This window comes from Epinephelus moara, chromosome 20 (genome assembly GCF_006386435.1).
Source record: "Epinephelus moara isolate mb chromosome 20, YSFRI_EMoa_1.0, whole genome shotgun sequence".
Taxonomy (NCBI): Eukaryota; Metazoa; Chordata; class Actinopteri; order Perciformes; family Serranidae; genus Epinephelus; species Epinephelus moara.
The window spans coordinates 16,430,848-16,451,910 of NC_065525.1; the positions used below are offsets into that span (position 1 = coordinate 16,430,848).

Genomic DNA, 21,063 nt, shown 5'->3' on the forward strand with positions numbered 1-21,063 from the left:
GAATTTGCAATTTTTACCTGCTCCAGCAATATAATTGCAAAAAACACCTATAAACATTGTAACAAGCATCGGAATTTCTTTTAGAAAAGCTGTTGTGAAATTAAGCATTTCAGGACTCAACAATCCCAAAGACAGCCAGCGAAACCATGACTGGTCATTTGTGAGCCTTAGAGGAGCTGGTAGGCATTTTTTGTTTACCGTAATAGAGCCAGGCTCGCTGTTTATCAGTGTTTCCTGTTTTGTGCTAAGCTAAGCTAACTGTACACATATGTCAGTGACGTCAGTCTTCTTCAAATGAGTGTATTTCCCAAAATGTCAAACTATTCCTTTAATGAGAGGTAGCATAAATATAAACTCATGAGCAGTTATATATTCACTTGAAAAAGTCTGATATCATCATTAAAATCCTGATAATTTTGAACCTGAGTTGGGCTGCTTGTTCTTCCCCGGTCGCGCCGATTCCTGGCCATCTTCCGACTGAACCTCCAGCAAATAGGAGCTGCGCGCCTCACGGTCAAACACTGCTTCTGTGTAGATGATCCCTAGTTTCGGGTCTATGCGGAACAGATGGTGGTCACCACTGCTGTCACTCAGCAGAGAGTAAGTGATCTGTGGAGCACAGGGAATTTGAAAATTAAGGCACAGTAGTCTTTCAAGCAATAAGCTGCAGAAATGGCAAAAATTAAAGGCTTTGTAGCTGAAAATGTCAGGAGGTCTCTATCATATTCCCAGAGTCTGTCTTCTCATTACAGGCGAAATTAGATCGATACTATGTCCCACTGACACTGTCATAGTCACTCACTGTCATTACAGCACTTTGACAACTCTGGAAAACAAAAACTTCCACAGTGAAGGGACTGTGGTGTGATGTTACAGAGTATTCCTTCTAGCATAACACGGTTGGTTAAGCACGGAAAAAAAACAGTCTGTGGGTGGTTGAAAATGTCTTCATTGTTTTGTACCTGCACTACACAAATAGATAAATACAAACCTCTCCATTTAGACCCAGGTCTTTGTCATGGGCAGACACTTGGAGAACTGATGTTCCTATCTGGGCTCCCTCTGTGACCGAGGCCTCGTAGATGGAGGAGGTGAAAAATGGCACATTGTCATTGACATCTGAGGAGAGAGCAGGGATTTAGTCACAAATTGATAATGTGCTAATTTCCGGATAGTAATTAGGTAATAAATTCTCTGGCATCCAAAGCTGTAGCCTTTGTAACTGCACGCATTAAAGATTTAGAGGTTTGATTTTCTGAAGAAAAAAACATGAGTGCAACACTGTTTATTGGAGCTGCTGACTTGGGCATTGTGGATGTTAGACTTCTTCACCTGCAGATGAACTCCACCTTGTACTTAACTGCTAAAAGACGAGCATGATTCTTTGGCTACGTGTTTGTCAAACCTAAGACAAATAAATCAGTTTTGTGTTTGACACATATTGCAAAAACAAAATAAACAAAGTCTCAAATGAATACGCGGTGGTCTTTTTAATCTATATTACCATTTTAATTTTTGCACAAACCCTACAGTGTGCCTTGGATTGATTTTGAAGGAGACTTGCATTTTCTATTTTTATTGGTAGTATACTTAACTCATGAATTAGCCCTTCACAAGATGGAATAAACACAGTACACCTGAAGTATCCAAAGAGCACTGGTATATGACTCCTACTTAGACCCAGCAGCACTTTACTCTTTGATAAAAAATAATGAATAATAAATACATTAGGTAATTATATACGGCATATGTATACTATATCTTGTTATTATATAGAAATCATTACCTTTTCAACCCACTGAAACTGTCATCATATGACAATTTGACATTACTTAAATTACCCAGCAGCTAATTATCGCACGCTATACCTAATTATACGCTGTAAATAAATATAAAAAGAATGAAATGTGTAAATGTCAGTTAATCTAAAAATACAGTTGGAGGATTTTAATTAATCAAAGACCTGCTAATGGAACAGTAAAGTCTGATGATTTCAAAAACAAGAACAAGGAACAAAGAAAACGTTAATTGAGAGAAAAACCAAATCACACCTGTAATATTGACATAAACCGTGGTAAAAGCTGCAAGAGGCACCGCGGCCACGTTCTGCGCTCGAACCCGGAGAGAGAAGACAGGTGTGGTCTCGTAGTCCAGCGGCTCGGACACAAGGATAGACGCGGAGCCATCTTCGCGGTTGGGGGAAAGGTAGAAACGAACTGGCATGTTGGTTTCTGGGACCATCCCATCCTCCAGGTTATAGGTCACCCTCGGGTCCCCCAGCTGAGAAGTCGCCTTAATTGTCTGAATAGGGTGAGAAAGTTGGATCATGATTTGGGGAAAAAGAGGGATTTTTGTGGTCTCCAGATTGACAGCTTTATATGTCTCACATCAAAGAAGATGTTTGAATCAATGGGAAAGTTGGATCTTGATTTTGATTGGATCTCAGAAAAACTGACTTGAGTAAGTGGTCAAAATGCTCTTGGTGCTATCAGAAAAAAAGAAATCTGCCTCCCAGTCAAATCCCATGTGGCTGACTGATTCAACCTGCATTATGTCACATAGAGAGTGCTCCAGGGATGATGTGTTTTTTTGTAGACCGACGCCAAGTCTTTTTCCAATTGGATTTTTGGATTATTGCAAAAAATAAGCTCTGTGGCAAAAAAAAACAAAAAAAAAACACGTGATACTTACATGTTTTGTTCAATCTTCACAAATGAACACCAATTTTATGATTTTTGAAGCCTAAATGCAATTGCCAGATGTAAAATGCTAACACTAGGCTATAAACGAACTACATCACAGTTGCATGACTTCAACGTCGCCACCACAACAACGCTGTAAAGCCGTGTTCAGCATGATGACGTCCTGTAGTCTCGTTTAGCCACTTGTAGCAACCACCTCTTTTAAGACATACAAAGGCTTCAGATTCACACACGGGGTATCAACTGATGTATTTTATGTCCTAGATAAAAACGTGAAAGTCTCGTGTTAACCACCGACCACTGATTTCAGGTATCTAACCAAAAACCCATTCAAAAAACCCATTGACTTCAAGATGAGGGAACTGGGAGTGTTAAAATGCAAACTCATTTCCAGGTTTTAGGACTCATTTCTGGGGCACTCTATTCACATCTCGGTCAACTCTCTTGCTTTAAAGAATTAGCTCAACATTTTTAGGGAAATATACAGTACTTATTTGATTTGCAGAGAGTGAAATGAGAATATTGAGCCCACATGAGATGCCATGAGATAATTAGCTTAGCTTAGCATAAAGACTAGCTAGCTCTGTCCAAATGTAGCAAAAAATACTGCCTAGCATCCATGGAGACTCCAGTTGTAGCCTGGTAACCTCACAGTTTCGACAAAAATAGTTACATTACAGCAAAAAAACAATTGAAATATAACGTGTTAATCAGTAACCTTGAAAAGTGCAAGTTGTTTTTGGAAAAAGCCATGCTCCCCATTTCCCACTGCTTCCCATCTGGATGCTAGCCATGCTAATCGTCTCTTGGCTCTAGCTTCATGTTTAAAGCTCAACTGTTTTGAGCTGCTATAATGTACGAAAGCAGGGTTATCATTTTGGCTTAGAAGTAATAGTTTTACAATTTAGAAAATGTCCTTACTTGCTTTCTTGCCTAACAGTTTGACGATACCATGCTCATATTTGGGCCGCTAAGTATGGAGCTAGGGCTGGGCGGTGATTAGCTTAGCTTAGCATAAAAACTATAAGCATGGGGAAACAGTTTGACAAAACAAACCAACTGAGCTCTAGAGCTGCTGGCAGGCATACCATTAAAGTTTGGACAGAGCCAGACTACCTGTTTGCCACTGCTTACAGTCTGTATGCTAGCCATGCCAATCATGTCTTGGCTACAGTTCCATATTTAATACTCAACAGCTCTGCTCCGCTAGCACACCAAAACAAGTCATTATTCATGGCATAAAGGAATAGTTTTACATTTTGGGAAATGTGCTTATACACTTCCTTGCCGAGAGTTTGACGCACCACACTTGTGTTTGTGCCGTTAAATATGGAGCTTGGGCTGGGAGGTAATGAGCTCGGTTTAGCATACAGACTGGACACAGGGGGAAGCAGTGTGACAAAACAAACCAATGTGTCAACTTGTGAGCTCCAGAGCTACTCTTAGGCATAAATTTGGACAGAGCCAGGCTCCCTGTCTCTCTCTGCTTCCAGACTTTATGCTGAGCTAAGCTTACTGGCTAAGCACCACAATTAACGCTAAGACATGAGAGTCCTGACAAGAGAGCAAATAAGTGTATTTCCTAAAATGTTGGATTATTCACTTTACATGGACTGTCTCTGAGGCAGCTCAAAAAGCCTAACGCATGTGACAGGCTATATTAGAATTATGTGAGACCACATTTGTGGTTTGTAGTCTAACAACCCACAGGTTATGAAAAACATTGAGAAATATTATTTTGATGATTGACTATCCGAGTAAGACAGAGTAGGATGAGAGTCAAACGTATTGCCTGAGCCCTGAGATAACCTCTTATCCCGAAGTGAATCTCCCTGTCAAGAGCTTGGGAAAAAGAGGGATTTTTGTGGGCTCCAGATTGACAGCTATATATTTCTCACATCAAAGGAGATGTTTGAATCGATTTAATGAGCCTGGAGTCATGAAACTTGCTTAGCACATACGATCCAATGTCAGTTTTCTCCTACAGCATCAAACTAAAACGCGTTTACAGATTTTTCAGTGCGCTGACAAGCTTTCAAAAGGTGTATTCTGAGCACAAAGAGAACACAGTGTCTCAGTAACGCTCAGACTGTGAATTTATCCAGGGAAGTAAGCAAACAAACATTCAGCTGATTCAATTACAGCAACTCGAAATGGCAAGAGAAAGAGAATCCAGCTCAACAACATATGTGTTAATATAAACAGTGTGCCTCCGATCAAAGTTACACATACTGTACACGTACCACTATTGGTGTGTCCCTGGCGGTGTTTTCAGGGATGATGACGCTGTAGCTCTCCTTCTCCCACTGTGGAGGCTGGTTCTTCACGTTGGTGATGGTCACTGCCAGCTCCACAGAAGTGTTCCGGTTTCCCCCGTCGGTCGCTACGATGTCCCGCGTGATATAGGTCCTCTGTAATAGTTTATTCACTAAAATGATCATCATGGTATTTAGAGTCGAAATGAATAACTGCTTATCACATATCTGACTGACAGAAGACAAATGAGCAACTATGTGATTAGCTATGAAATGACAGCCAGCTCTTTTTCATTATGATTTTTTTTTTTTTCCGGCTTATTTTTTGGGCAAATTTTCCCCTTTATTGGGCGGATATAGGGTGTAAAGCGAGACAGGAAATGGGGAGAGAAAGGGGTATGATATACCACCAAGGTGCCACAGCTGGAATCACACAATTATGTGGCATGCACCATAACCAGGCTACCAGGGTGCTCCTGATTTCAGTACAGTTAATGAAAACTGACCCACCCCGCCAAAACACAGTCATCTCCTGCGACCGATGCTGGATATGTAAAAGTTACAGTATATTTACAAGAGCTCTATATAATATTCAAATCATATCTGTGATTCAGAGGTTGTTTGTTTGCTCTCAACGTGGAGGAAACAGCCTGAACAGCGCTATCAATGGAAACAGTGCTAACAAATGGTTGGTAATGGTTAACCGGGGGTGGGACTTGGGGCGGATGAGGGTACCAGAGGGTGAGCACTATGCCTCCCAGATGACGCCGTCCCTATATCAGCAGTAACCGCCTTTGAAGCGCAGTGCAAGCAAGCCAGTGGGATACACACACAGGGACTCCCATGCACTAATATGCATGCACAACCATACCATCTACCACTACAACAAACAGAGAAGCTTGATACAACACACACAGAGGGAGCGTGAAGTCATTCACTGCTCAGGACGCCATTACTCCACTTTATCTTTACACAGCAAATAGCTGTTTGCTGCTATATTAATACCCTGTATATTGTATTGAGCTCCTTTAAAAACCTGATGTATTGTGAATTAAAGTAATAAAATCTTGCAATAATCTCAATAACGCGGCTGTGTCTTCAGTTTGCTCTGCGGCAGTGGGCCAATGGAAACTGGACAGTGACAGCAGATAGCAACAATAACCACGAAAGATGCAGAGCTGGCTGGGTAAATGGACCTCTCTGTTATGTGAATAGGTGTATCACTGATGCTCAGAGCGATCAGCTCATGATCAGCTGATGGGCAGTAATAACTTCAGGCTACTGTCTGTACCTAAACTTGTTGCATGAACTCCATTGAGGAAATCATTTAATTAGGCCGAGAACAACAGAGGCAGCAGTGTGAGGCTTACAAAAGATGTATTAAGCTATAATTCAGGCTGCACACAAGCTCCTCTACTTTTGTAATTGTGCTATAATTGAACCACTAGGAAATAAGGGGGTGAATTTGACTGAGGAAGTGTATTTCATCAAAGTGGACACTGCAGGGACAGCTGAAAATTTCCTTACGAGGTCATTGGGGTATTTTATTCTGTTTATCTAAATTAGACAATGGGTTACATCAACATTACACCCACACCAGAGTGAAGAAAAAAAACTAAAAATCCTCTAAAGGGCCTCTTTTTGCCCACATGAGGGAAATTCATTCTCACCACTCACAGTAAGAGATAATGCAAGTCATAGTTATACCACTTTGTTAATGAAAAACTGCTCAAATAAGAATTCAATTGTTAAGATGTAACGTTTAAGCCATCAGCTGCATTATTCTATCAATGCAAATCGTGGCCTAGCGACTCTATTATTGTGCTGCAGACAAAAAGAAATCTCACTTACCATTCAGAATTACATTTTCTATTCCTGGGACAATCCAATTAGTATTTGTGAACAAGTGCAGCTCTTTTCCAAAGCTTGATACCACAGAAAAAAAGATCGTAATCTGTGATGTCCAATGTGGACCCAGCAGCTGCTGCTTTTACAATAAATGACTGACTGACTTTGTGGTAACATCCAACCAAGGTTTAAAATTCAATTTGCAGTAATAGTGTCAGATCTGAACCAGAAAATAGCCATAAAATATCGCGGATACGGTCACAGCAACCTTTTCCATCTTCTCCACTTAATTCTCTGCAGAGCTGTACTGTACAGCATGTAGAGGCTGGCTCTTGCTGCACCATCTAAGGACGTAATAAAAACCACAGTTGTTCAATGCCCTCTCTCCTTCATATCCCACTGAAGTAAACAGGGAAACGTGCTGCACACTGCCCTGTGAAGTATGGTGTGAAAACTCGGCCTTCATACTAATTTGCTGCTATCAGAAGCTGTGATGACAAAATCAAAATAGAACGACGTCTCGAGCCAGCTAAGACATTTAACATTTAATGAAGTGCTTTTACAATCTTAGTTACAGTGGGAAAAAAAAGATTGCGAGATGATTCAAATAGCCTCTGAAACCACTTTTAAATATGCAGCAGCTTTGTTTAGCAAGGTTTTTTGGCTTAACACTTTCAATTTTGCATGAAGTCAGCGGCAAAATTTCCAGAGACTTCTAACACCACTACGCTAAAAAGCGTGTTAAATAATAAACGGCTCTATAGTGCTTTAGCAAGTTTGAGCCAAAGAACAACTCTCGCATTTGAATAAGTGAAAGAGGAAAACAAGGAGAAGAGTGCTGATAGGCTGCAGGAAACATGAACGTCTATAAGACACCAATCAAAAATGTAAAGAAATGTGTTACATCGCTGACACTGACACAGTAAAACACTTTCAGTACATCAATTAGTTGACAAACAACCAAGGAGAACTTGCTACTCTTTATAACTAGTTTTCATGTTGAAAACATCATTTATATGATGAAAAATAATTCACCTGTTAAAAAGAACTGTGGAGGTAATTGTGCTTTTTAAGTTAAACCACATGCATAATCTCCCAGCCTCAGTTAACAGCTTCAAAATACATGATTCGTCTAAAGCTGCTGCATGCTGTCAGTCTCCTTATCAACACCTCAGATGATAAAGTGAAATTAAAAAGCCTTAAATCTCTTAAATCAAAGGCACAGTGTTTAAAGTACACAAAGAGTCTTGGTTTTTAATAACTAGCTTCTAAAAAACCTGTGCCATACACTTAAAAAACACGTCTTTTTCTTTGACAGGTACAGCGGGTGAGGTGATTTTTATGCTTATTTTAGGGATAGTGTTTAGTAACAGTGCGATAGACAGAGCTGTAGTTGTCAAACATAACCACAGGAATCCCAGGCTGTTAAAATCTATTTTTAATTTGTCTATCTCTTTTCTCCTTGGTCTTTCCACATGCAGCGGCACCTCTGGGAGTACACATACCCCAGATTGGGAGTAGCAGACAGAGGCACTCAGAGGTGGCTTCTTCATTAACTTTGTTGACACAGACCCACGGTCGCCATGTGATGCACACTCTGAGTGTTTGTGTGTGTGTGTGTGTGCCGGCTCAGAGAGGAGGCCGCTCATAATTGCTGACTGACCTGCGATATGGGCTGGTTAACGTAGACCCATCCGGTGACAGGGTTGACCCGCAGATACTCAGGCTGCTCCAGGGACATGGAGTAAGTGATAGCTGCATTAGTTCCAAAGTCGTCATCGTGAGCTGCCACGCGAAGAAAACTGGTACCGACTAAAGTGTCTTCTCTCAGAAAGTCTACAGGGGATAGAAATAATGTATGTGCACTCAGTTTGCTGGTCAGAGAGTAGAAATGTATGAGGCCTGATGATAAAGGGTAGTAAAGGTCAAGCATTATGGTCGTGATGGACATTGCTTATTATGCAAAACTGATTTAGGTTATTACCAAGGTATTTATGTTTGTTTCCAATTTTTACACAGAAATGCAGTTCATTAAGCAGGGGAATGAATGGTATTTCATTTTTTCCCCAAAACAAAACATGGAGGCTGCATATTTACTGCATCCACACTCTTAAACACATCCTCAATTAAATCAAATTACTAAATTAAGGTAGAAGAGGAGCATATAAACCCCGTACCACTCAGCATAAGGTTTTAGTTATGCTCCTGCTTTAACAACACTAATTCTGTGTTACACTTGTACCAGCATGTATAATTTTTTTTATTACTTACACTCATAGCGCAAATTCTCAAACTTGGGGCTATTATCATTCTGGTCCAGTATTTGGACAGTGAGCTGACAGATGCCAATGAGCGGCTCCTCCGCCCAATCAGTGGCCGTTACTGTAATTGAATACTCTCTCTGTCGCTCCCTGTCGAAGCGTCTGGCTGTCACAATCACTCCTGTGAATACAGAACAAAGACCCGACCCCCACCAAAGACACACACACACATGAATACATATATTTATCCATCCATCCATCCATCCATCCATCCATCCACCCATAAATCAGGAAAACAAGTAAACAATTACATATTTTTCCTGAGTAAGTCAGGCTTCCCTTTCAAGTGCAGTGACTTTGTTATTAAACCCTGAGATGAAGAAAATAGAGCAGAAGCCTTAAAGAAAATAACTGACAGAATAATATGTTGCCTCCACGTGTCGGGACTCCAGAACAGCTCTCCCTTTATTATGTAACCATTTTACACGCTGATGAGTCACACAGAGCTTGACCACATCAAATGAGATGATGATCGATGGGCAGGTTTTGGCATTGATTCATTCTTGAGAAAAACAGCTTGAATTATGCGGACATCTCCTCTCCTCTTAGATCAGAGTTCAACTTCAGTGTTGAATTAGAGCTGTCAATTAGCATTAAAATGCAGCACTGTCTGTCTACAGTAAACTCTGTGCTCAATGTCTAATTGAGACGTTTTTTAGCCGAGACAATCCGTGACCACTCTACCTGTGTCTGGATGAATTCTGAAGGCGGGCATGGCGCTGTCTCTGTGCATTAAGCCATATTTGACTTTTCCATTTGCTCCCTCATCTGCATCCACTGCATGCACTTGCAACACAAAAGTCCCCGTTGGCTGGTTCTCCAGCACTGAAGCTTGCTCACGATATCGCTGGCACTGAGATAGAGAGGGGGGGGGGAGGAGAAGAGACACACAAATACAAGAAACAATTCTCATATGTAAGAATAGATAGTCCGAATATGTTACACTAATGAGAATACAGAGATCAAAGCCAATAAAGTCATTAAGTAGAAGGTCACTAGGCACACATAGCGAGGTGCTGGGCATGAAAAAAACAATATAGAAGTTACAGATATAGGAGCCAACATCTATCGAATAAAAACAATTGAGCTGATTTCTTTTGAAGAGCCAGCAGTGAACGCCATTGTCTAAACCAGGAATTTAGCTCATTCCCCCTGATGAACATATGCCCCAGATAAAGAGCTGTTCTCTGGAGTCTTTCCTTTTTGTAATCACATATAAATGCTCACTATATTCTCTCTGCAGAATGACCATGAAAGAAGAAAAACAATAGGCAAGGAGGAGCGCGAGTGAAACAGAAGGAGGGAGATGGATCAAAGGATGTGAGCCAGCGATACGCAGGAAGAAAAATACAGTGGTTCATGGGATATGATGGCACAGACAGTATGGCCTGTAGGTAGCTGTTCATAAAAATCACATAATATCAAACATAAGGTCATTCTAGCCCAGATGGTTCTGAGGCGTAACTTGATATTTAAACACATCAAGTTGCCAAGACTTCCAGCCCACCCGAAAGACCTCAGGAGCTCCAGCTCTGCATGAGTATGTCTTCTGCCGAAGTTCAAGTCATTCCTAATTAAGGCGGAAGTTAATTAAACAGGTATAGTATATTGTGATGATATTGCACTTTTTTTCATAAATTAATTGAAATCCCAATGGAGCGCCTAAAGATAGAGTGGGTGTGCAGGCTAATCAGAACTCCTGGGAAAACAGAGCGGAGAGAGACGGAGGCCAGGGAAATGAGAACGCCAAGGCAAAAAATAAAAGCTGGAGAGTGGGATGAGGAGAGGGAGGAAGGAGTGATAGACAGAGGAATAGCTGAAGTGCACTGAGAGGATGCGACAGACAGGCAGATGAGAGAGGAATGTAACAATATTGTGTAGGCATGTCCTTTGAATTGAGGCAAAATAACCCAGACTGTCAGTTATTAAGAAGGGTTCGGGTTGACAGCGACAACAACAAGAACAATGCTTTAAAGGAATCGTTCGATATTTTGAAAAAAATATGCTTATTTTGTCACCTTAGACAAAGCCAAGGAAAATATGTCCCCTGTTTCCAGCTGTTATGCTAAGCTAAGCTGCTGGCAATACTTTCATACTGCACAGGCACGTGGTATCAATCTATCATCTAACACTCTGCAAGAGGGCAAATAAGCGTACTCCCAAAAATGTCAAACTGTTCCCTTAAAGGGTAACCTCTGGGTTTTTTTTGTTTGTTTTTTTAACCTGGACCCCATTTTCCTGCATCTTTGTGTCTAAGTGACAAACTTGAAAAACAATTTTGAAATGGGTCCAGTATTTAGCCGGAGGCCTGCAGCCGGAAGCAGCTAAACAGGCTGCAATTTAACTACTGGGGGCAATTGGCACTGTCAAGTTAGGTCTATTAAAGGTGCTTGTTTTTACCACCGAAATGCACTGATTAGTGTTTTATGTGTCTGATAACATTATGAAAAGGATCCCTACGATGACAGACCTTTTGATGAACGAGTTAGTTCCTTTTTGTTTAATCAGAAACAGTCTATCGCCAGAGCCACAAGACTCTGTTTAAACAAACATAAATTTTAGCATGTATAGAGTCAACATATTTTTACATCTGACTGGCTGACTTAAGGGTTTATGGCCCTGATCACACAGAAAGCATTTTAACAGCTGGAGGTGCCTTTCTGTAATTGATTTTATGAGAATGAAGCTTTTTGCTCACGTTTTTTGCGTTGCGACACAGCTCACGTTTCTGCGCTCTGTGTTTTTGCTGGAGCACTCAGAACTCCATGAGTAAAGCAAACTTCAACTCAGAGTGGAAAACGGCAAGGGGTGGGCCTTTTGTGATGGTCACGACAACAAGTTTACAGTTGGTAAACAATGGAGGAGAAACAGGTGGTAGCAGTTGCTGGATACTCAGATACCAACGATAGACAGCAGGGTGAAGCTCCTGGACCAACTTGTGGTACTGATCCCCCCTCTTTCTTAGGGTCTCGTACCCACACAGATCTCCATTTCCCTGTGCCCAACAAACTATTTGCGATAGGCTAGACGATAGGCTAGACTGATTATATAAGGTGGTTAGAATAAGGAGGTAAGTCCCTGGTTGCCTGACAACAATAAAAAGGCACAGCTAGTGGCATTCAATTAAAGAACAAAAGGCAGTGGGGCGCACCTTGCATTTTGCACCCTGTAAAATACTCTCTGTGTGATTGGGGCCGAATTCAACCAAACCAAAGCAGGTGATAATTGGAACAGTGGAGAGATAATCCAAGACAGCGTTTGTGACTTTTGTTTTGTTTTTGTCAACTTTAACTGAAGTGTGTTTTACAATGTTACAATTTTTTTTTTCTTTAAATGGAGTCTGGTGGGTTTGGTTGATCGTACTCTTTAGTAAAAATGTTGACCTATGTAGGAATGTTGTCAGACACTCATAATCACAATCTGAGCCTGTCAGTGGCACAACAAAGTAGTGGATGCAAATTGACTGTGCCATATGCCCCTAATTGTTACACTGCGGCCTGTTCTGCGGCTGCCAGCTGCAGCAGTCTCACTCAATATTAGACCAGGTTGAAAAACACACGAGTTACCTATTAAACCAACTAAAAATTAATTAAAGGGAAATGCTGTTCTTTATTTTTTTTAACTTTTGCCCCATACTCAAAATTGTGGCCATTACAACTAATAGCTAATGCTAACTTTGCACTCACCACCTGAGTTATGATTTATTACAAAGTATGACCAAGGTTGAAAAGTAGCAGAACTTCCCTTTAACAAAAAGTTCCTCACCTCCTCAAATACAGGTTTGTTGTTGTTGACATCATCAACTCCCACAACGACTCTTGCGGTGGAGAAGAGAGGGTGTGGCCCGCCTGACGCATTGTCATCTGTGGCCGTTACATTCAGGATGTACTCCAGGCCTTGAAGCTTGGGCAGGGGAGTGGAGCGTAGACGAATCAACCCTACAAAGACCACAGGCCCATTAAATTACACATTATAAAACATGGTCCCTCCTAACACATTAAGTACGACCATTCCATTAGTCATTAAGCAGGATGTTATTGCCACTGTGGCCTTGCATGGTGAGGGATGTGCTATCAATAAAAAACACAGTCGAGGACGCAGACTGCATGTTGTTGTTCTTGAAAGCCGGTGGTGAGATAGTGAGGGGTGGAAATTCACCTCAGAAGTCCACAGAAAGGTAAAAAATATCTGATATGCAGACTAAATCCAAAAACCAATTTCACAGTGGTGATTTTGTCACATTTCTAATCTAATAATTGCATGCTCTCCCCTAAAGATGCCCATCCAGCTCGCGCACTTGAGTGAAAACATAAAGTAGTAAGTGACTCAGGTTAGAAGTTAACCAGGCTCAGCATATGCCTATTAGCTGTTCCCCTCTCCCCCCTGTGTCTGCTTTCATGTAACAGTCAAGATAAAAGGTGGGATAAAAGGATGCAGCATCTGAGTCAACATCTTTCTCGTCAACAGTAACAAAAAACATAAGAGGTTGCAGGACGAACAAGCAGCCTGTGATGTGGGGGGAACTCATTGAAGTGAGAGCATCGGGAGGTTTTTATTCTCTTGTTGTGTTTCTTTTCATCTCTATCAATGCTCTTGATTAAAGAAAACCCAGCATGCTGATACACACAGATGCGAGTGCCTGGCTTGCCTCTCTTCCAATTTGCCTGTGATCCTGGCTGCCCACAGAGCAGAGAAGGGTACTAGCTCCTAATGACAATGCGTGACGTTGACAGCACTGCACCACTACATTAAAATAAGTGAAGTGTGGGATGTACACGGTAATTCTGCTGGCTTAAATGTCAACCTTGTTTACAAATGCGACATGAGCTCTAGCAGCTATGCAATGAGCCAGCACTCTTCCTATATACAGTGAGTTGGAAGCCGCATAGTGGCTTTTCCTGCACCCAAAGGATATCAGCCTTAGCATTTTCTTGCTCTGAGGATACACAGAAAGGGTAGAGAGGAATATAAAAAGATGACACAAAAGAAAGAGGAGCTGACAGAGCGCAGCCTGAAGATTGTGAGCTATGATAGAGCAGTTGTTGTGAAATTGAATTGAAAGGGTTGGGTGACAAATGTCACAGTGATTGCCAGTGGTTTCGGATCAAAGGGTAAATAAAAAAGATAAACTGTGCAGCCACCAATGCTAGAACGCTCGGAAACACAGGGAACATTCCTCTCTGTACCCCGCAAAAAGAAAAACCAGGTGTGGAAATTTCCCAAATAATGTCATCGTTTATATTGATGTCCCCAATAATGGAAAGACTGGCACTGTTATTGAAATTACAGCTTTTAATATCAACTTCCAATATCTTTCCCACACTGACTTTGAAAGTGGAGGGTGTTCATTTTCACACTACGGTGACATTAATGAATTAGAGGAAACCAAATGTGTGATTTGACGGAAAGCCTGTCAATTACTGTGAGAGCTGCAAATGTGAAGCCTGGTCGGAAGATTAAGAAGTATCACCTTTCTGGCTGTCGATGACGAAGTTTCCTTCCTCATTTCCTGCCGTTATGGAGTAGATTATACCGTCCCCATCTGGGTCTTTGGCCAGAACTGTGGCGACGAGGGTGTTTGGGCCCGCGTCCTCAGATACAAACGTTCGATATCTGCAGAGTGAAAGTTTTATAAGTGCAAGACAGTGAGAGTGCACACATGGAAGTCACAAGTCAATGATAGCAACACACACGGACAGGAGATACAAATCATTTACACAGTCCGAAGCATCAGCAGCCTGATTAGACTTATGGTTGTGGCTTTTGCTTGTCACTATGATTTAACCTGTCCTCTTAGCTGGCCAGACTAGAGACAAATGATAATGTCTACTGGGATGGTGAAGTCATTGAACAAATGGTGCTTCCACATACCCAGCCCACTGTGGGCCATTTGATCCAGTGCCTTTTAAAATGTCAACAGTGATTTGCTTGCTCTGTGGCGCTGGGCAGCGAGATGCCCAGCGAGACACAGGAGACTGATATACCACTGTGGTACAAAGCGCGATGGGGTGGAGATGAACTGCGTGACTTGGAGGACGCAGAGATGAAGAGAAATGGAAAACAGGGCAAAGGCTAGAGAGGGGAGAGACGGGAGCAGGTGACAAAAATGACGGCTGGCACTGAAATGACAGGTAAAGTGATATGTGGGATTGAGAAAGAAGAGCGGGGAGCGGGAGGGAAGAGGAAGGCTGACAGACAGAGAGAGGAGCAGGATATAAGAGGGGGCGGTGTTCTCTCAGAGTTTGAGTTGATTCGTCAGCACTACTCATCCCCTGTGAGATTTTGTGTTATATCCTCGTCTAATGTATGTGTGTAAGTATGTGTGTCTGTACGGGGGGGTGTCGGTGTCTGTAGTGAGAAGTCAGAGGTGATTGATGGTTTACAGAAGAACGCTGATGGGTGATTCATCTCCGCCAGCTGCGGCAGTCTCCGTGGCAACATGAGTGACCTGTAATCTGTCACCCGGCTCAGAGGCCACCTCTCCGCAGCTCTGTGGGATGAGACGTATACACTCCCTCAGCTTTTCTTCCTGAAGCATCTCCCTTCATCTCACTGAACTGTGAAGTTGTGCTCAGACAGCGGAAGCCTGCCCGTCCGTCTGCTGGCCTGCATGTCAGGCTATTTGCATTTTGGTAGGCTCTCTGCTGCCCGTCCGCCCGTCACTTTCAGCCTCTCTACAACTCATTCAGATGACAACTGCGAGGTCATACCAGGAAACATTAGCCTGTCCGCTCACATGTCGGAGTATGTCAATTAGTCTGACTCAAAAATTCATTTCAGAACCACCATGGTATCCATCAGTCCGCATCAACATGCCTGTCTTGATGCTTTTTTCGGTCCACTCTGTCCTCCTCTGCCCTCACAGCGCTTATCTACATCTCGGTAAGCCACAGTACGGCGGACCGTCCAAACACACCCTACCTGGCAATATGCCTGAATTTCTAACTATCTGTCTGCTGGTCTGGCGAGAGCATTTGTCTGACTGCCGACAGGCTTCTCTGTTTATCTGCATATCTGACTGGCTGTCTGCTCGCAGTGCATGTTTTGGTATTCTCTTCTCGCTTGCCCTGCAACCATGTTTCAGTGTGTTTTTCTCCTCAGTTTCATGTTTGTCTGCCTACATCTCCACCTCTCCGCCCGCCTGTTTGGCTGTGTGTCTAGCCACCCACCGAGACTGACACCTGACAATGCAACAAGAGCGAGTAACAGAGGTACGCAACAGTCTTCTGTGAAGGTCATTGAAACATGACTGACAGGACAAGCGGCTTACTCGTTTAGAGGAATAAATGCAGCGGAGCCACAGTGACAGTTGCTGCCCACCCACTCACATGCCGTTGCCAAAAAGGCGGTCGAAGACACACTGGATTGCATCCGAATGTCAGTTTACTGCATACGTTTGGAGAAGGCCAAAAATAAACCCCAGCAAACGCTCAGTTTACTAGAATGCTGAACAACAGACATTTTTAGCAAACCTCCAAAACATGGTATGAAAGTAACAATGTCACACTGTGTTTGTAGTTAATGTGTGAAAAGTGAGTAACAGATTGTTGTGATGCCAGATGGCTGTCATTAACACAACAAATAAAATATATTGAGTTTGCATTACCGGTGGTGGTTTTACTACAGCGCTGTTGATGCACATTGGCCACTATTCATGGCATGACTCGCAGCATCAAATATTACTGCGATGAATAGCCTGAAGGAAGGCGGGCCTGTGATGTGTAATGTAACAACCTTATATATCTGTGACGCATCTACCTTGTCTGCTAGAAGAGCGAAAGCTTTGATGTAATGAAATGTGATCAGCTGGTGGATCAGAGATAAAACAGTGCCAGCAGCGGGGACATTATTTAAACTTATCATCTTGGTGACAAACTTTGATCTTTGCAGCTGAACTCCGGCCACGGGTAAAACTCAAAGTTTTGCTTTAATAATTTTGGCTACAGTAACAAAGCATACGGCATAACAAGTGGACCTTGTTCATGTTGCTTTTCGTGTATGAAAATCTACTTCTGCAAATAAACTTATTATTGTGTTATGTGAGGCAACACTTACACACACACTGCATACTTTTTATAATAGCTTATTGATCCACTCATCGCACCTCTGTGTTCTGGCCTTGCACTATTTTATTCCGATATATAGTCTTCCAGATGCTACACTGTGGGTCCTCTATAAGGAGGAATTATTATTGATAACTACATCAATATCTGCTTTTTCTTAAAGTTCACATCTCAGTCTTGGTTTTATTGTTGCTTGGTGTGAAATACAGAAAAAACAGCAAATAACTACGGCAAAATTAACAGCACAAATGATGGAGGTGGTTTATGGAAAGACTGAACGGGTAATTTGCAAGTATAGGTAAATTAAAGCTTCTCACACAGGCTGGGAGAATTCAGGGGCCTCGTCGTTGATGTTTGCCATCCTCACACGGACCGTGGCAGTGCCAGAGTGAGGCTCCTCCCCGCTGTCCGTCGCCATCACCACAAATTCATACAGATGGTTAGGCCTCTCGTAGTCCAGCCGGCCCGCAGGGAAAACGGTCCCATGGGGAGAAATGCTGAAGTCCGGACTCAGGGTGTAATAGGTGAGCTCAGCGTTTAACCCCGAGTCACAGTCCGTGGCCAGCACTGGCGGAAGGGAAGACATCACACAAGGGCCATCAATTTACAGTTAATCGAAATGAGCTGATGACATGGCATCGGCTGATGGATATGTTGACATCTGTGTAGATCATTATCTCTTTATGGCCTAGCTAAACATGTAATAGATCATGAGCTCCGACAGCAACAATTACTGGCACACAAACTGCACTGTTCCCCTGTAGAATGATTACCATCATTTGCAAAAATGAGCGTATAAGATGGCAAAAAGACCTAATAAAATGAACTAGCTGTATTTTCTGCAGAGAGCATTTGGAAATGAATTTATTCAGAGGTAATTACACAGAAAAAGAACTATAGATTTGTTTCTAATGTGTGATGAGACTACAGTCACAAATATTGGCACCCTTGGTTGTGGAGCTAATTTAAGTCTAAGTTTGCTGTTTGGTGAATTTCACTTAAACTCACTGTTTCATACACAGCGCCTCTAGCTCATAACACTTGCATATCGCATATTCTTTTGATGTGTTTATTTCCTCTGTGTCGAGCGTCAGCACTAGCAGTCTGCATCTCAATGTTTTATTCTCCTACTATCTTCATTCAAGACCGGCAATTTACTATACACTCTTTGTATAGCGTGTATAATGTGACTGACTGACTCATTAAATGTTAAACAATTGAAGTAGTAAATTCCCCTTAAACTTCACTGTCACTAGTGCTTTTAACTCAAGATTATATCTTCTTCACCATCAACCTCAGTGGGTAAAGTTGAAGTGATAGCCTCATTGCAAAGTATTCATCTGTGCCTTTACCCAGTAGAATTCAAGCTGATGGGGTAATTTCACTCCCTTGGTGCCTCAAACTTTTGACATTTCATTAGTTAGCGGTGCAGTCCAGCAGATTAAGAAATTAACTCGTTTTCTCTCTTTTTTTTCTCAGTTTTTTTCTGAGCTGTTGGAGCATTCTGGGCTTCTGTCAGGGGCAGTTTTATTGGAATATAAAGTCAAACATTTTCATGCTGTCTGCCACAGTCTATTTGTAGCATAATGATCTAACTTTCCCATCGGTAGCTCTTTCACAAGACTCCCTGTCTTCACACTCTCTACCTTTGATCTCTCCTCTGCTGAGCTCTTCCTACCGTACTGGTTGTTTTATTTTTTGTTGATGCATTGGTTTGTATTGGGTGCCATTTTCTCTTTCCGCTGGCTCTGCAGTGCCAACAATTTCTACCGCTCCGGGCTGTGTATTCGAATGTTTTCAGATTAAATTAGTTCCATTTTTCTCACCCAGAATCCACTAAAAACAATCGCCCAGCTAGAGATTCTCACAAATCACCTATGGTAGTCCATGGGGGACTGAAGTCCCACAGGTGCAGAGAGGTTTGACAGTCAACAAGGTGTAAAGCGTACAAAGAATACTCCTGAATAATGGGCCATTTATTTTTGTACTTTTTCTGGACCTAGAGTGTTTTTCGCCTTAAGCCCCAGTTAATTTGTGAGTAAAGTATAAGAGACTGTGGAAAATTCTCAAATCCTGTTGAGATACTTTTCCATTTAAGGAAGCAAGTCATTGCTGGGAAGATGCTCTTTTAAAAACTGGGCTGTCTAAGCAGTAGAGAGATGCAAATACCTCTGAAACTGGTGCTACATGTCCAGAGAAAACAGAGCAAAGGCGCTCGGGCATTCGCTGTTGCTCAAAAGGTAGAAAACCAACAACTATGGCACTGCGCCACACCAGACCAATAAACATGATGCAAGCTTTACCACAGGAAACAACATAACAATCTTGAATTACTGCTAAACAATAAGCTAAAATATATATCTGAAAACATTTTAGATGAGAAATAGGTAACACAGTAACAGAATCTTGGATCATATTTAATTGCACTGCTTAGTTCTACTGTTTTTCGATCTGTTTTACAACAAATAGTATGCCACCCACATCCTGTTCACAAACTCTCACGATTACAGCCAAACAGTGCACTAAAATATGTTTCAAAAAAAACATTTTAGGCCAGAAACAGGCAATACAATAACAGAATCTTGGTTTATATTTGATCAGCACTGCCAAGTTGTACCATTCAATCAAACTTTGGTCTGAGGCTGAGACAGAGAGACCCGCCCCTCTCTCAAACGCAGACCAAAGGAGGCGGCTCGCTCTCTTGATCCGCTTCTATACTCTCTGTGTCGGTGGTGGTGGGCATGCAAAAACGCCGACGAACAATCTGTAGTTAGAACAACAGCTGTAGAACCAGTGAAAGTACGCCAGATCATGCACTTTGCATCTATCTGGGCGCTGGCCAGCCACAGCTTATTAACACATACTACCCACGTAGTTATGAAACAAGCACAGTGAATTTCTACACCTCCCTCGCCACAATACGTTTCTTCATGGTGCATATTTTTTACAAACATTGCCACTCATGTTAAGCAGTGGCGATGGCAGTACATATGCCTTCAGCCTCATAATTAATAATTATAAGGTAGCCTCATGCAGTAACAGATAAATTGACATGCCATCATTCATGCAGCACATAATAAATCAAAACAAATGTATGCTGTCTTTTGTAGCAGCTACTTTAGTTCACTGTAATTGAGATTATGATCACAGATCTGAAACATTTATTAGTTTCTTTCAGTATGCAAAAATGAAAGCATTATGGGTCAGTAAGTCGAAACAGTGACTTGAGGTCTGAATCGTGGCTCTGGCTTTTACCCAGAATACATCTGTTGTTTTGGTGAGGAGAAAAAAAAGTTACTTTTCGTATAGTTTCTCTCTCCACTTCCAAAAGAAACAGATGGATGTGAAATATGGGGTCAGAGTAGTCTCACCCTGCAGCAGGGACGTTGCCGTGGTTACAGTCTCAGGGACTCCATCCACACTGTAGATGGATTGGAGGAACTCTGGGACACAATCATTCTCATCCGTTATCAACACCTGAACCTGATTAGTGCCAGTGTGATGGGATAAGAGGAGAAGAGTGGAGAGGAGAGCAGAAGAGGGGGACAGGAGAGGAGAGAAAACAGACAGAATCAGAGTAGAAGAATACAAAATTAGTCTCTCTTTAATAACCCACACATCCAGGAGACAAGCGTTGGAAATTGTCTGTACAGGAAGCTGACCCCAAAACTTAATCTAAATTGCATTTTATAGTTTCTCAAGTTGCCAGTTCAACACATCCTTTATCTTCCACTTCATGATTTTCCCGAGTCAAAAATAGAAATGTTCTGAGCATGTGTGTGTTTTTTCGACAAAGGCCCTTAGCCGCCCCCTCATCCCCCCCCCCCCCCCCCCCCCCCCCCCCCCCCCCCCCCCCCCCCCCCCCCCGGGTTAT

The 21,063-nt window shown here is 42.1% G+C and overlaps 1 protein-coding gene across 1 annotated transcript in view; it reads right to left on the reverse strand.

Annotated features, from left to right (window-relative positions):
- Nucleotides 1-21,063, reverse strand: part of LOC126408610 (neural-cadherin-like) — a 101,148-nt gene that overhangs the window by 36,128 nt on the left and 43,957 nt on the right. Inside the window, exons 5-15 of the mRNA XM_050074273.1 lie at nt 20,561-20,672; nt 17,507-17,756; nt 14,597-14,739; nt 12,892-13,064; nt 9,811-9,979; nt 9,077-9,247; nt 8,469-8,641; nt 4,946-5,113; nt 2,052-2,301; nt 992-1,119; nt 423-609 (exon numbers count right to left, since the gene is read on the reverse strand). Coding sequence (XP_049930230.1) covers nt 423-609; nt 992-1,119; nt 2,052-2,301; nt 4,946-5,113; nt 8,469-8,641; nt 9,077-9,247; nt 9,811-9,979; nt 12,892-13,064; nt 14,597-14,739; nt 17,507-17,756; nt 20,561-20,672 — 1,924 coding nt within the window. The remainder of the gene's footprint in view (nt 1-422; nt 610-991; nt 1,120-2,051; nt 2,302-4,945; nt 5,114-8,468; nt 8,642-9,076; nt 9,248-9,810; nt 9,980-12,891; nt 13,065-14,596; nt 14,740-17,506; nt 17,757-20,560; nt 20,673-21,063) is intronic.